Source organism: Photinus pyralis, unplaced genomic scaffold (assembly GCF_008802855.1).
Source record: "Photinus pyralis isolate 1611_PpyrPB1 unplaced genomic scaffold, Ppyr1.3 Ppyr1.4_LG6, whole genome shotgun sequence".
Taxonomy (NCBI): Eukaryota; Metazoa; Arthropoda; class Insecta; order Coleoptera; family Lampyridae; genus Photinus; species Photinus pyralis.
The window spans coordinates 34,739,442-34,755,085 of NW_022170663.1; the positions used below are offsets into that span (position 1 = coordinate 34,739,442).

The 15,644-nt window shown below is 36.9% G+C and overlaps 1 protein-coding gene across 1 annotated transcript; it reads left to right on the plus strand.

Moving 5' to 3' along the window:
- Positions 1-3,228: 3,228 nt before the first annotated feature.
- LOC116174029 (UDP-glucuronosyltransferase 2C1-like) lies at positions 3,229-5,018 on the plus strand. The gene is made up of 4 exons (XM_031491804.1): positions 3,229-3,468; positions 3,520-4,320; positions 4,363-4,582; positions 4,627-5,018. Exons 1-4 carry the CDS (start codon positions 3,240-3,242, stop codon positions 4,901-4,903), a joined length of 1,527 nt encoding a protein of 508 aa, XP_031347664.1. The 5' UTR covers positions 3,229-3,239; the 3' UTR covers positions 4,904-5,018.
- The last annotated feature ends 10,626 nt before the right edge of the window (positions 5,019-15,644 follow it).

Here is a 15,644-nt window from a genome sequence, read left to right on the forward strand (position 1 = left end):
CCACACTGTCTTTATACAGTCACTGTAAATGGATGGTATTTATTACAAGGCAAAAATTGCGCATAACGTATCGCACATGTGATCAGCTAGCTTCTTCTTTATCCAGCAAAATCATAGTTTTTTTGTTTAAAGGATGCCGCCTGAAAATTTGTTGTAGTGACTAAAAAAATCCTATAAATAGCCTATAATTTTGTGATCTGAATTTTTCACCTTCGAAGCAAATCTCACAAGTGGTCAGCTAGCTTTGTCTTTAGCCAGCAGAGCCATAGTTTTTTTCTTTAAAGGACGCCGCCTGAAAATTTGTTCAAGTGTCCAAAAAGGGCCTATAATCAGCCTATAATTCTGATGTATTTCGTCCTTCGTTTTTCTAAAGTGGCTCTGCTAGCTTGTGGGATCTCTAACTCAATAATAGTAACAGGAATATTGAGAAACCGCAATTAGCATACTACTTATGCCTTTTTTCCATCTTCATTGGCAAGAAAACGGCGTAAAAGTTCGGAAAAACGCCAACCTGAGCGATGGTGACGCCCGACAGGAGCCTGTTTAATTCCTCATTACAGTTTGGCGTAACGGTTTAAGACTCGGACTCTAACCTCACAGGTTGTGAGGTCGAATCCCAGAACTTGCCAGTTTTTAGTGGTACAGAACTTCTCCTGACTACTATTCCCACTTCGGCGGGCATGTAAAGCTGGCGGTCTCGGCAGTCATACCACGACTGTTGTTGGCCACCTGAAAACGTCTGTACCTAGGCAGTGCCACCCATAGGATGCAATACAATTTAGATATTTCGCCAATGAGCGAAAACTCGAGTCTGATATTTGTTTATTTACTTCAGAAGCTCGACATGGTTTCTTCAATCCTGGATTTACGAAATTATTATCACAGATTTACATTGAATATGCTGGAGAAATGTTTGAAAATCTGCTTAATGCCACCAACTTTCAAAATCCGAGAACGATATAAAACCCACGTTTTAGACCGTATAAACATACTATCGTATTCATTTCCAAGTCGCGTTGTTTGATGTACATACATATTAGCATTATATTAAAACGCGCGCTGCGAAATAAAAGGCAATAAGGGATTGTGTTGGGTACAAAATGCTAATTTCATCCAAGTGTCAGTTTTGTTTTAGCTTTTAATAGAAATTCAACTAACCGAATGGAATTCCTTTGTTTTGTCCCTTTGGTTTGTCGGAAAAGGGTAGAATAGGACGATGTCTTTATTGTCATCGGCCATGCGGAAAGCTCATTTTTGAGCGGAAGTCTGCGAATATGAATTCTACCAATCACAGTGGCTGAAACTACTGATCTACCTATTTAAAATATCGTGGGAAGTGACATGCGTGACTGCAATAATTGCAAAATGAAGGTACATGAAAATATCCTGCATGGTTAAAAACATTCACTATGGTAAATCGTCTTCATTAGGGTAAAAATTGTTCAAGCACAAAGCACTGTAATATTTTAAAACAAAATTGAATTTATTCACCGTAAGCTTTAAGCTTCAAAACTTGAACTTCATAAATTAATCCTAAACCCTTGAAAAAATTTCGTAATTTTAGTCTGCAAATAACTCCTCAACCGTACATGTAACTTTATTATTTGTTGAAAATCTTTTACCCCCTACACTTTTTTAAACTTTGGGAATAAACAGTATCCTGTGGGATTTTCCTAAAATCTTTTCGGTTAATTTAGTTAACAACTCGTTATAAGGTTTCTAACAAACCTTAGTCCTTTGAAAAAATAACCGAAACCGAAACGCTTTTTAATCAAAATCAAGCTTTTCCATCTAGTCCTCTCCTATTAACTTTCTTTTAGAAAGGACCACATATAAAAGCCATTTTTAGATAATTTAAGTGTGGATGTTTCAATTCAATTGACCATTTCAGAGATAATGTGTGTGAATATAATGCAAGAAAATGTGTCAATTGTTAGTACCAAACAACCCCAACTTTTTAGCACTTGTAAATTGCAGACGCTTGGCTTTGTTTATGGGTTGGTATGTGTAGATTACGAGGTAGATTAAATGTCAAGCAGATTATTTTCGGCCACCACTCAATTAAATTGGATGTTAGATTTACAAAAAGAGCAGTTGTTATGTATATTTGTCAAAAATATTGATTGGTTGCCATTTGTGGAGGAAGATCTGCCTTTTTTATTTAGAGGAGTTATCTTGGCGACCGTGACAGGACCGCTAAGAAGTATTTCGTAGCTTTTGAAGGTTGATTATGGTAAAGCCACGGTTAATTTTGCGTGTTTCCTACATAAAAATGTGTGACAATATCATTGCATCAATAAGAGGCCTTCATTCGAATTGAAAGCAGCTTTGGGTTCTTTAGAACAGAGGTTTGAGGAAATATAGGTTTTAAATGGAGATCTTATTGATTTGTAACGGATTGTTTTCTCCTACTTCTTCTGGTTGATAAAATCTGAGGTTCTTATGATATAGATTTATTAATATGCCGCGGCTCCTCGTCGGTTAACAATCCTCTTCTGGCCTCAACGATACACAATACGTGAATATAAGAATATCCAGGCATGAGTTAAAGTGTTGTAGGTAATTGACGTTCACAACACAAAAAACACCGCCTTAAGGCAACGCGCAAGTAGGTAGTTCAAATTGTCTTTACATTAATGAGTATATATAATTTATACTAATACGCTACAACGATTTCAAAAAAGGACATGTTTTGTTTGTTTAATCCCAGGTCATACCGTACGTAGATGTAAAGACATTATCTGGTTATTTGTCATCAAGGTATAGAGGAGTCTGAGAAAATTGCAGTCAGGTAACAGATACCTCAATTATTGCCAGAGAAAGTTCATTGGCCAGTTTCGCAACATCAAGTTATTTTACAAACTTTAACCGTTATCTTGTATAGTACAAATGAGAAAGAACGTTATGCTCGAGGTACTGCTTCTCAACGTTCTTATATTTTAAAAGAAACTGCTGCAGAATTAGGTTATGAACCTATTGCAACGGAAAAGGTTATACATTTTTTATTTGGTGGATTAAATACAGGAGAGAAAATACATTCAACTTATAAAATACGTATGTAAGGTTTCAATAGAAGATATTCTTGCAATAAGCCACTTGTAAAGTGCTGAACGTGAGAATAAAATCTTTGAAAAACACGCGCATTTAATTAAAACACTTCGATGCGAGACGAACGTGACCATGATTCAAATTCCATGGTCCGACCAAGTCAGTCAGTGCTTCCGCACGCAGATCCTAACATGTACCTTTCCATTTACCTAGTTTTGGCAATTCGTCTAGCAGATACCGCTCGCATTTTGGGCGTCTGCCCAATCCCCTCTTACAGCCATTTTGTGTTGAGTAACCGTATCTTTAAGGAGTTAGCGAGAAGAGGTCACGATGTAACAGTCATATCGGCGTATTCCAATGATGCACCAATGGACAACTTTAGAGAAGTGCTAGTGACGGATGCCCTTGATAAGATGAAAGGTTTAATAGCCTACTCAATTCTTTCACGTTACAATGCGGTTGATTTTTTAGCTGTCGCAAAAACCTTTTACGATCAAAGCGATAGCAACATCATTAGTAAGGTCATGTGGATGGATAAGATTACAGTAGAGATGTCAGAGTTTGGACTGAATAATTCAAACGTAACCAAATTTTTACGCGAACATGGTCACTTTGACGTCGTTATAACGCACCAGTTAAAGACCGATTCCTACTACGGATTTTGCCACCATTTTAAAGCACCTTGCATAGCTCTTAGTCCCATGTCATCAATCACCTGGATTAGTGGCTCAATTGGCAATCCAGCTCCCCCGTCCTTCGTCCCGCAACTAGTCTTGGGTTATACAAGTGTCATGAATGTTTGGCAAAGGGTGCACAACACCGTGATTTACGCGGTGGTTCACCTGAGTTACTACCTCTACAGCTACCCTAATCACCAGGACTTGTTGCAGAAATACTTTCCAGGAGCTCCTCCTCTGCGCGAACTATATTACAACATTTCCCTAGTACTATTCAACGGTCACATGAGTATCGGCGACGTAGCACCACTATTACCGAATGCAATTGATATCGCCGGATACCACGTCTACCCTCCGAAAGCGCTACCAGAAGATCTTCGGCATTTTCTGGATAGTGCAAGAGATGGTGTTATTTACTTTAGCATGGGCTCCAATCTTAAAGGCGCAGACTTTTCGAAAGAGAAAAAGGACGCCGTTCTCACCGCGTTCTCAAAGTTGAACCACACAGTTTTATGGAAGTGGGAGAACGGAACCATTCCAGGCCAACCGAAAAACGTTTTGGTGCGCCCGTGGTTTCCGCAACAGGACATCTTAGGTGGGTTACCGGTTAAAAGGAATGCACAAACTTGACTTTCAGCACATCCAAACGTTGTCCTTGTCGTTACTCACGGTGGACTTTTAAGCACCATCGAGTCAGTTTACCATGGAAAACCACTGCTGGGGCTGCCAGTGTTTGCCGATCAAGGACTCAACATGGCAATGGCTCAAGAGGCGGGTTACGGGAGATACATCCAGTTTCAGGATTTAAACGTGGAGAATTTTGGCAGTGAACTACGCGAGATGCTCTACAATCCCAGGTGAGGAGGCGCGTTGCTAAACATTTGGAACACTATACTTGCAGTTACGGTCGTGTCGCCAAAATGAGATCTAAAATTATGCACGACCAACCGCTGTCGCCCCTGGAGAAGTCAATGTATTGGATAGAATATGTTTTACGTCATAAAGGAGCTCCGCATTTGAAATCGTCTGCGATGACGTTAAATTGGTATCAGTATTTGCTCTGGGATGGGATTTTCGTTGGATTGGGTGCGCTTCTACTGGTTGTGGTTTTAATTAGAATGCTAAGTAAGGTTTTTTGGGGTTTGGGCGATATAAGTATGAAGAAAAAACGTGATTAACTACTGTTAACGGATTAATGTACTTACCTTAGCAAAAGTAATGCAGTAAATATCACTTCTGCCAAAATTCCGTGATACTCACTCTGTAATTGGGCGCAAGCCTGTTGAGGGAACAAGAGAGCGATAATAAAAAAATAATAATAATATAGTTATTTATTTTTCATTTGCCTATTATATGTCAATTATATCTCTCATATGAGATATATAAAGCAGTCTATGACTCCCGAGGGCATAATGAGAGAGCATAATGAGATGACAATCTATTATGCCCTCTCATTATGCCCTCAAACTGCCTGTCAAATATATTGACGGAGTTATGTAATAAAAAAAGATGCTACTTGATTCGTATGGAGCACTAACAATAAATCATTACATTTGTATATTGGAAATGCATTATTTGGAACGATGAAAAATAAAATGTTGTATGTACCTCAGGCATTACTCGATATTTAACCCTCGGGCGACTTACAATCCCTCGGGCCAGAGGCCCTCGGGCTCTGTCGCCCTCGGCATAAATATCGCCTTAATGCCCTTGATACATAAATAACTATTATGCATCAAGGGCATTAAGGCGATATTTATGCCGAGGGCGACAGAGTCCGAGGGCCTCCGGCCCGAGGGTTAAATATTGAGTAATGCTTGAGGTGCATACAACATTTTATTTTTCATCGTTCCAAAGAATGCATTTCCAATATACAAATGTCATGATTATTGTTTGCCCAACATTAAAGTGCTCCATACGAATCAAGTTGCATCTTTTTTATGACATAATATAACTCCGTCAATCAATTTGACAGGCCAATTTGAGGGCATAATGAGATGACAATCCATTATGCCCTCTCATTATGCCCTTGGGCGTAATAGACTGCTTCACATATCACATATGACAGATATAATTGACATATAATAGGCAAATGAAAAATAAACATATTTATAAAATAAAATTTGGAGACTTAAGCAAACATTTTAAGTTTGAAAAAAAATTCAAAGGAAATAGGAGAATATTTTGCGAAAATAAGAGGGCATCAGAGGGTAGAAGTTGGGGTAAGTTAACGCAACGTAAAAAAAACCAGGCGAAAAGAGGGCAAATACTTAGTCCCAATTTTAAATTTTGAAGAAATGCGTGCAATATAAGGAGATGAACGCATTCATAGAAGTAGGAGGTATTGGAACTACAAAATTAGAGGAATCTTGGAAGGAAATGTCGGGAAATTAAGCAACTGTTTAGAGTGAGAGGAATAGAACATTCTACACATATAATAAACATAGAAAAATAGTTATTTGTACAACTAGTTTTGGCCTCATTAATCAAACTGCAAATTCATGAAAAAAAGACACTTTCAAAATGTGTTGTACACGAAATGTTTTTATATAGTGATCCTTAACACAAGTGAATAATGTCATTGAGATTCGCCATTTACTGTCACCCAAAAATGGATGCTACTGATCATAGATAGGACTAAACGCCATGGAAACGCATTGTATAAATCTTGAAAAAAAGTAACACTTTCCATACGATTTTGCGTTAAAAAAGTCCGGTAATTTGATAACTATGCAAAAGATATGGTCCGTCGTGGGAATATTCAAGTATCTCGTTCTCGAACGTGCTTCATCTACCTCATTCCGAATATACATACGTAAAGCAGTACAAATGATCCTATTCTATTTACATCTGAATTAAAATTGCGTTTCTACTTAATGAAGTAAAGGGGCAATTTGTGCATATTAAAAAAATTATGGATTCATGGAATGTGCCACACGCATATTTAGTAGTGAAAGATTAACGCAGTTTAAACTCCACCATTAAAATGTTGCCACATAAATGCGTAAGAACATCAGGAAAAGCATTGAGTAGGGTTTCAAATATCATTGGTGTACAATTTTTTTGGTGAGACCATTGAATAAGTAATCATAGGTATTCAATGGCGATATGAAGGATATGAAAGCATGTTCGGAGCTACATCAATCCTTCAACTTCAAAGTAAATGAGGTAGACGAAAATAACAAGTTGCAAGACGTTACAGAAAGTGGGTACATCGCAATAATTACGAACGGAACTGAATTGGTTAAAGTTTGGAAACGAAAGCTTAGGAAACATGCCACATTTTCCGTAATAACTTCCAACAACTATGCCACATTTAACGTTAAACAGGTTGTTATAAATCTTCTAAAGCACCGAACTTCCAACAAATTTGAGGCATAAAGTTTTTTCTAGGCCAATTATTAGCAGGGCTTTATTGATTTATAGGTTCCGAGTGATATATTAGCAGAATGATAAAATAATAGAGCACAGAAGAGTCCAATTTTGATATGTTACTACCTACTAAACCACAAATTGGATTATTAATTAGCGGAAATGTTTGTAGTATTGTGTTTTGTGTTTTGTTACTACAATAAAGTTATTATTGCAATCCTTTCAGCAGGTGATTACTATTATACAGGGTGTAGAAACGGCTTACGCACCATAGGGATTTCAATGCTAATTTCTTTATATCTAATTATTTTCTCCTCTAATTATTTTACAGGAAAGTTGTAAATACGTTTTTCTACAACTGTCAAAAAAACCTGTCATTTTCTGACGAATTTCGAAGCGCGAAGTACTAGATTTTTAAACGGTTAATTAATAAGTAAGGTTGCTCTTGACAACGTGCGCGAAATCGTCAACAGTGAAAAAAAGTATTTCGCGCACGTGACAAAGTTGAACTTAAACAGCAAATTTAATGAACAATCGGTTCAGTTGTAGAAAAAATATTGTATATAACGCTAGCGCGAAGTTATTTCGCGCATTTGACTGATATTTTAACTCGGCTTCGCCTCGTCAAAATACCTTCAGTCTCAATGCGCGAAATTGAACTTCGCGCTATTGTTATATAAATAACTATTTTGTATAAATTATAATGATATTATCTACATCGAAGGATTTAATTATTGAAACAAAAATTCGATTTTTACGCAAATTCTACATTCTAATTTAGTTATTTTTTCAGATTTCCCGAATTGAAAAGTAATAAATGAAGGGCACTGTGAATGTTGATCGATTAGGCTCAACTTTTGGAGTTGCGTTTTATATGGCCAAAGCTATACGCATATTGAATTTCATGCAATTCGGTTCATAACTCACGGAGATGTCAAATGGGCTTTCCTTATTTTTTGGGCCACATCGCCAATTTACGAACTCCGATCTACAAATTTGATAAAGAATCCACCCACAAAATTTAATCGTAATCGGTCCATTCGTTATCGAGATATCGTGCTAACCGACAGACGGGCAGAAACCGCAAACAACTTAAAACTCATTAATACGGTAAAAAACTGCAATAATAGAACCCTTGACCTAATTTTAACTAACTTAAACGCGGAAATTAAATCTGCTGTCGACTCACTGGATAAAATTAATCCACTTCATCCTGCACTAGAAATGGTCTACAAAGTCCATAGACCAGCTAAGCGAATTACCAAATTAACCAACTTCAATTTCAAAAAAGCAGATTTTCTTAAAATGTACGTCCTTTTTCGCGATGTCAATTGGAAGGAGTCTCTTATCCTGAAGAATTTCAAATCGGTAGATGATGCAGTAACTAGCTTTAATCAAACGGTAATGAACATTTTCGATGAATGTGTCCCAAAGTTACAATTAGGAGTGCCAATAAGTATCCTAGCTGGTTTAATATAGACATTATTAAGAAAATCAAACAGAAAAATAAGTTTCGGTTACAGGGCCAATCGGAAGACTTCATTGAAGCCAGAAAAGAACTCAAAAGAATGATCCACATTGCTCATAAGAGGTACATTAATCAAATTGAAATGGATCTGCGGAAGAATTCCAATAAATTCTGGAACTACATCAAGTCGTTGAGGAAGAATAGTCAACTACCTGGAGTTTTTGAGTACAAAGACACCTCGTTAACGGACGCCAGAAGCATTGCGGACGCCTTTGCATCCTTCTTCGAGTCAGTCTACACTATGGAGAGGAACGATGACCCGGAAGATGACGTGGAATCGGACCTGGTGCTATCCAAATTGCACTTGACTCAGTTACATGAATCCGAGATACTGGAAGCAATTAAAAAATTGAAACCGAGGCCGGCTATAGGCGAAGATGGAATCCCACCCTACATCGTGAAAGGATGTGCATCTTTATTGGTAACCCCCTTACAACATCTATTTAATTTAGCTTTGCAAACATGTACATTCCCTGAAGCTTGGAAATGCACCAGAATAACACCAATTCACAAAAGTGGAAGCCGAAAATTAGTTGAGAATTATCGCCCAATTGCAATTATACCAGCAATAGCGAAAATTTTCGAAAGAGTGATCTATACTAGACTTTATTCCCATCTCAGCAGTATAATTGCAGATCAACAGCACGGTTTCACGCGGAACAGATCAACTATTACAAATTTAATGCAGTTTACGCATTTCTCAGCAGGAGCCTTGGATGAGAGAGCCCAGGTGGACTGTGTTTATACAGATTTTGCGAAGGCATTTGATACAGTATCCCATCAAGTCTTGCTCCGTAAACTTGTTTTAAATTGCGTAAGTAATCCGACCGCCAATTCTTAAAATCATATTTATCTCTCCGTAAAACAAGAGTGAAATTCAATGGTGTGAATTCAGCCGAATTTTATCCCTCATCAGGCGTTCCCCAGGGAACACTTCTTGGTCCTTTTCTGTTTCTCTTATACATAAATGATTTACCGCGAGTGATAAAAAACTCGAAAGTACTACTATTTGCGGACGACCTAAAACTTTTTAATAAAGTCCAATCCCCAAGTGACTGTTTAAATATTCAAGAGGACATTAACTCAGTAATTAAGTGGTGTATCAAAAATAAACTAAAACTAAATATCAATAAGTGTAAAGTCCTTACTTTTACTAGATCGAAAAATCCCTTACTTTTTGACTATAAGATGAATGGAAAGGTCTTACTACGAGTCACCTCCGTTAAGGACCTGGGCGTGTTTTTCAATACCAACCTTAACTTTAACTTACATATTGAATACCTAACAAATGAGTGTTACAAACTTCTTGGTTTCGTTATCAGGCATACACTCAATTTCACGAATATACAGACAATGCTAACCTTATATAATGCGTTTATTAGATCCAAGCTTGAGTATGCTGCATGTATCTGGTCTCCTCAAACTCTCAAATACTCAGACATGATCGAAAAAGTGCAGAAAAAGTTCATCCGAGTAATGTTTTTTAGGTCAACCCAAAATTATCCACATTTGATCTCTTACGGTACCCAGCTTAATTACTTAAATAGTACTTTCGGCTTAGATATAACGAGGTTAGAAACCCGACGGTACATTGCCTCCACAATTTTTGTCTTCAAAATTTTACACAACTTGTTATACTCTTCCGAATTACTTCAAGAAATTAAGCTTAAGGTACCATTTGTTAAGCTAAGGCAAAATAATACTATTTTTGTAGTTAACAACACAACTTCCCCACTTATTAAGATCTTGATCGCTTTAAATAAGTTGTCCTCAGTTAATGATATCGACTTTTTTCACGATCCCCTAAATTCAATAATAAATAAAATTAGATCTTAAGTCCTAATATTTGTTCAGAGCCCCAGTGCCATGTAATTGGAATTTTTATTCTGTATGGTTTCTGGTTAAATAAATAAATAAATAAAATTATAAACTCCCTGGTGATCTGGATCACCGATATAGAGCTAACCAGAACAGCTCCCTGTGTTCCTGAACGTAGGCAACCCAACATACACAGGTTGTCTTGACAAACAGGTTGTGTAGAAGGGAGGTTTTAAAGGCTAAGGGTAGCCTGTATCCGCTAGGACCGTTACAATTACGAACATTTACGAATAAAGTTTCTGTTATGTTCAGTAACTTTCAATTGAACCACTATTTGCTTGATATAGGTACGCTGAGTACACAATTTAGCATAATAGATCGAGAATAAAGTATTGATTTATGGATAGCGCACGAGTATTGAAGTAGGTGCCTAATACGTATACATCCTATGCCCTCGATGAAAGGAAAGGACGTGGAAATAATTCAGGTTACGATCTTGTCTCCCTTCATTACTCCACGGAAACGTATTGAAATGCCATCGAGATTATTGTGAACTAATGTAAACGTACGACTAGTGATTACAAGTGCCGACAAACTTACTACTGAAAGATTAAAGTTGCCTATTTAATATTCCAGCTCGGGTCTAATTTTACTGAGAAATTAACTACTGAACTAATGAGAGTATTTGGATAAAGTTCGTTAGTCTGATTAAATTAATTTCACCCTGCAATGACATTTCAATACGGTTTACACATTCAATCGTGCTCACGTCTTTAGCGAACTTGTGTAAGGGTTGCCCATTTCGTAATTAACACCATTGTATAGAATGTACCTCAGTCCACGATTCCTTTCACTTTCTTCTGTAATGTTTGGGTCACACTATATCCGAGGTTTCTCCTGATATTTTTTCTCCTTGTCTCTTTGTTTGACTTGCGACACTGGTCTTCCCTTTATTCTTTCTCATATATGCTGTAGATGTGGTCATGATAAATACCAGCGCCTGGTAATCCGCATGCTCACTTTACTCCTTTTCTGTATCTTTCTTCAACAAGTATGAAATCTACTCTCTTTCGGGACTTCCTGGTGTACAGTCTTCTCTTATGGTTACTAAACCAAGTGTTGGTAACTATCATTTTTGTTTCTTTGCAGAAATCTACCAGTCTATTGCCTCTCTCATTTCTCTTTCCAAGTCCATACATGCCAACCACATTCCCATTTCTTTCATTTCCCACCACTGCACTCTAATCGCTCATTGCGATTTTGCAACAACCGCCTCCTCCTTCCTCGATTATGTTTTCTATCCTTGCGTATACTTCATGTACACTTGAAACTATCACGTCCTTTGGGCACATCGTTAAGCTTTATAGCAATCACTCTATCACTCCAACTTCCCATCCTCAATTTACCTTTTTCCTTCTCCTCGTTGGTTTTCTTTAATGTACTTTTCGGATACTGTCCACCCCGGAGAAAATGTAATATTGGATTCATTCCATCATTCTCTGTCATTTCCCAAGGAATACCATGAGGTCTTTAATGGAGTGGTTTCCCCTTGGCCTAACTATAACTATTATAAGATAGAACGTTTTTTATCAACCCAGGTGGGTATATGGGGAGATCAGCACAGAGGACATAGAGAGACGTATTTGTACGGAAAAATGCTTTAAAAAGCTGCAACTTCACCAGTAAGATTTAAATCCCTACGGAAGAAATTTCTGTAGCTATCAGCAGTCAAGGTCAATTGGGTTAAATATGAAGGTGGGTTTCAATTAGCGAGTCCTTTTAATTAAGGTTCCTGTTTTGTGGACTGTATGTATAAATAATAGATACGCTGCGTTGTAGAAATACAAGATGGTGACTTGGCATTACCTATGAAGGGTAACAAAACAGTTACTGGGTGTGGAAGTGAAAAGAGGAAAATGAATTAAGACATTGCATTAAAAATCAGCTTGGGAAACACCATATTCATCTAAATGGCATTTCCTGCAACGGAAATTGGATACCTACTGCAGCGCCGGATATCAATCTGAAATAATAATGAGGAGCTAACAAGACACTTCAAAGGCGTTCGGTGATGTTCTAAAACGCGAATACGTAGGCATATGAAACGCTCTCAAAAGAAGGTAACAATATTACATTCCGAATTTCCTGTTACGTCTAACACAAATGGGGCCGAGCGAAATATTGGCGTCTAACCTTAGCTACCGCTTTCAAAATATAATGAAAAGACACATTTATGTTAACCCTCTCTGGTTTATGTATGCCACCGTGCTAACAGCGGCTTCCATTTCGTCGTGCCCTAAAAAAAACTGATCAAAAACATCCGCTATAATAAAATTACTTCCAACGTCGATGGTATTCAGTTCTTGCGAGACAAAACCTCAATAAGAGGTAATTAAATTACGTCGAGCTTCATATTTCGGCGAACTCATGCGTGAAATTTCGTGTGCGACATCCTTCCCAGCTTTCAATTACATCGCTAATATGACAGAAGAAGACAATTTTAGGGAGCCACGTTCGGAAAAGCAACGATTTTTATTGACATTGTAGGGTTATCAACAGCGTAGGAAGTAAAATCGGAAAGGTTTTTAATTTCCAAGAAAATTGATGAGTACGAGACGAAGCAAATTTAATTTAGATTAAAACTTACGACAAACCGAGACATAATCGCTGTTTAAACAAATATCAAATTTCTGGAGCTCAACGAACAAGTATAATGCTGGAATCGTATTATAGACGTGTTTCGGGAAATAGGGTGTCTTTAGATTACAACAATGGCAGTTTCTTTGCGCCACTCTCAAGAGATTTATTTAAGCAAAAATGAGGCAAAAGCGGATTATTGTGTTTACAGTGGATAAGAAATGGAGGTGTAGCATTTTTATTTAAGCCAGACATCATTTTTAAAGAGAAAAATTATCGATTAGCTGTTTGTTAAAGCTCTATCAAATTAGTTGTTGGATCTAACGTTTCATGTGAATGATCAGACATGGAAAAATACTACGTGATCAAGATTTGTCAAGGTAGTCTTTAATTCATTTTTATTGGTTAGTTATTTTCTTTCCACCACTACCAAACGGATTGTAGGGCTGTGACTGACTTTCAAGTTTTGCAGAATCAGCGTTTTTTTACCGCTTGCTTCCCAATTAGCTGAGTCGAGGAAGTAACCAAATTCAGCGGAAAAAATGAAAATATAATTCAAATAAATCGCTCTCGTTACAGTTACCAGGTGGATGTGTCAATATAATTTCCTACAATTTGAGTGAACGGTGTTAAATTACACGAATTTAATTCAAAGAAAAAAGGAATTTGGAGTGTTTTACTTCTAGACTTTTGGTTTTGATAATCTGTTTCTACTTATAATACGGCTTATGCACCAGGAAACAAATTGCATAATAGAGGCTGTTTTGCAAACAATTGTGTAGGGTACAGTGTTGTTTTACGTGTTGTACAACGCGTTGTCGAAAACCAAACGTGCTTACGATTTCATTATTGAGTTGTATCAGCAATTACCGGCAATGTGGAAATTTTTTTAAGCGTTGTTATTTTGAGTGTTTGTATTATTCCTGTAAAAGAAAGTGAGAGCGAATAAAGCAACAATAACTTACCTTAATAAGTTGTTTCAAAATCGTTGTAATATCTTCAAAAGTTTCGATGACAACCTCCCCAAGTGCTTGAACTGGAATAATTGCTGTTTCAAATTTTAAACCCTCAAAGGTAAGTCCAGATGCAAGATATCTTTGTTTAGAAAATATTCTCTCAATATCGTGCCTTCTTTTTCCAAAACGGGCGTTCCCAAGGTTTTTCGTGCCTAAAACGGTACATTTTCTTTAAGTACTCTTACATTCAGATAGCAATTTGTACAGCTGCGTCGCCAGAAGGCATATTTCCAAATACACGCCAGCAAGCCGCTGAAATTTGCACAAAATTACGTACAGTGTACTAGGTACTTTGTGCAGATTTATGTTGTGTGTGCAACTTTAGTTTGAGCAATTTGTTCGCCAGTTTCTGGGCCTGATACCACTTAAGGTTCTCACTACCTAAAAGTGCGTCGAATCTATCTGATGCTTATAATCTCTTTGTCATTTATTGAGAATTACACTTACAAACGACTCCTAGTGAGGGCAGTATTACTTACCTATTACATCTCTAAGTGATATTGGTTTCTGAATTAGAAGATAACCTTTAAGAAACGAAATGGGGCTCATTCTTAGTTAAATGAAAAAGTAATATAAGGGCAGTAATTAATCGATATTGCTACAAGAGCACTTAACCTTTCGACATTTAGGCAGAATGAGACTTGTTAGCTAAAATATAAGGCGAATAATGCGTTTTCTTAATTAGATAAATTACATTGGGCGTAGGCTGCAGAAAAGGTAATCTGAGGGGTTTAACGCCATAATTTAAAGGGTGGTGAATGTGTAGAAAAAATGTTATTTTTTCGATTTCATTAAAATTTAGTGTATGTGAAGTGGTGGAGAACGCGTCCAACATTTTTAGTTTGTTCTACAACCTAAAAGGAAATAGAAACGCTGTACAAGGTAAAACAATTACTATGAATAGTACACGTATGATTCTATAGAAAATGCGAATGAAAGGATTTTTAAATCATTTTACTTACTTCCTTTACAAATGGCCTTATTTGTAATTTGCACTAGGAATTTCAAAATAATTAGATCAAATTTAAATACAAAGCTTATTTTCTCTAACGATTCCGAAGTCAATGGGTTCACCGAAATGCATGCGGTACTAACGGTGTTAAATTGCCGTAAGATTGCTATCTTTAAGAACGTTCAAAACCAATCCTTAACAATTTTTAACGTCAATAGATTTTAAATTATAACAATTTTTCTTAAATATATAATCCTTAATTTGACATAACTAAATAAGCAAATATAACTATACCTTGTAAATACCTTGTAAATTACGGAAACCATTAAAAAAACAATGTTCCATAGAAATTAAAATATGTAGAAAAGACAATTGTTAACTCCACCAGACTTGTTCTTAACATTCCACCAGACATTTATTTTTTTTTGTTTTTAATTTTGGACTTTATTGGCGGGGTTTCAGTCAATGCTGCTCTACCAACCCAACCCACTATACATTTGCAAATATGATGTCCATGCCCGAACCCGGATTCGAACCAGGGACCCTTAGAGAAACTTCTTATTCATCAAATGGCACGCCTTACATATCGTTTCACA

Bases quoted from the DNA above. Each gene is read 5' to 3' on its own strand.
- LOC116174029 (XM_031491804.1), top strand. From the start codon at position 3,240: ATGTACCTTTCCATTTACCTAGTTTTGGCAATTCGTCTAGCAGATACC. The intron at 4,321-4,362 runs GTGGGTTACCGG...CTTGACTTTCAG, and splicing joins TCCGCAACAGGACATCTTAG to CACATCCAAACGTTGTCCTT. The intron at 4,583-4,626 runs GTGAGGAGGCGC...CTATACTTGCAG, and splicing joins GAGATGCTCTACAATCCCAG to TTACGGTCGTGTCGCCAAAA.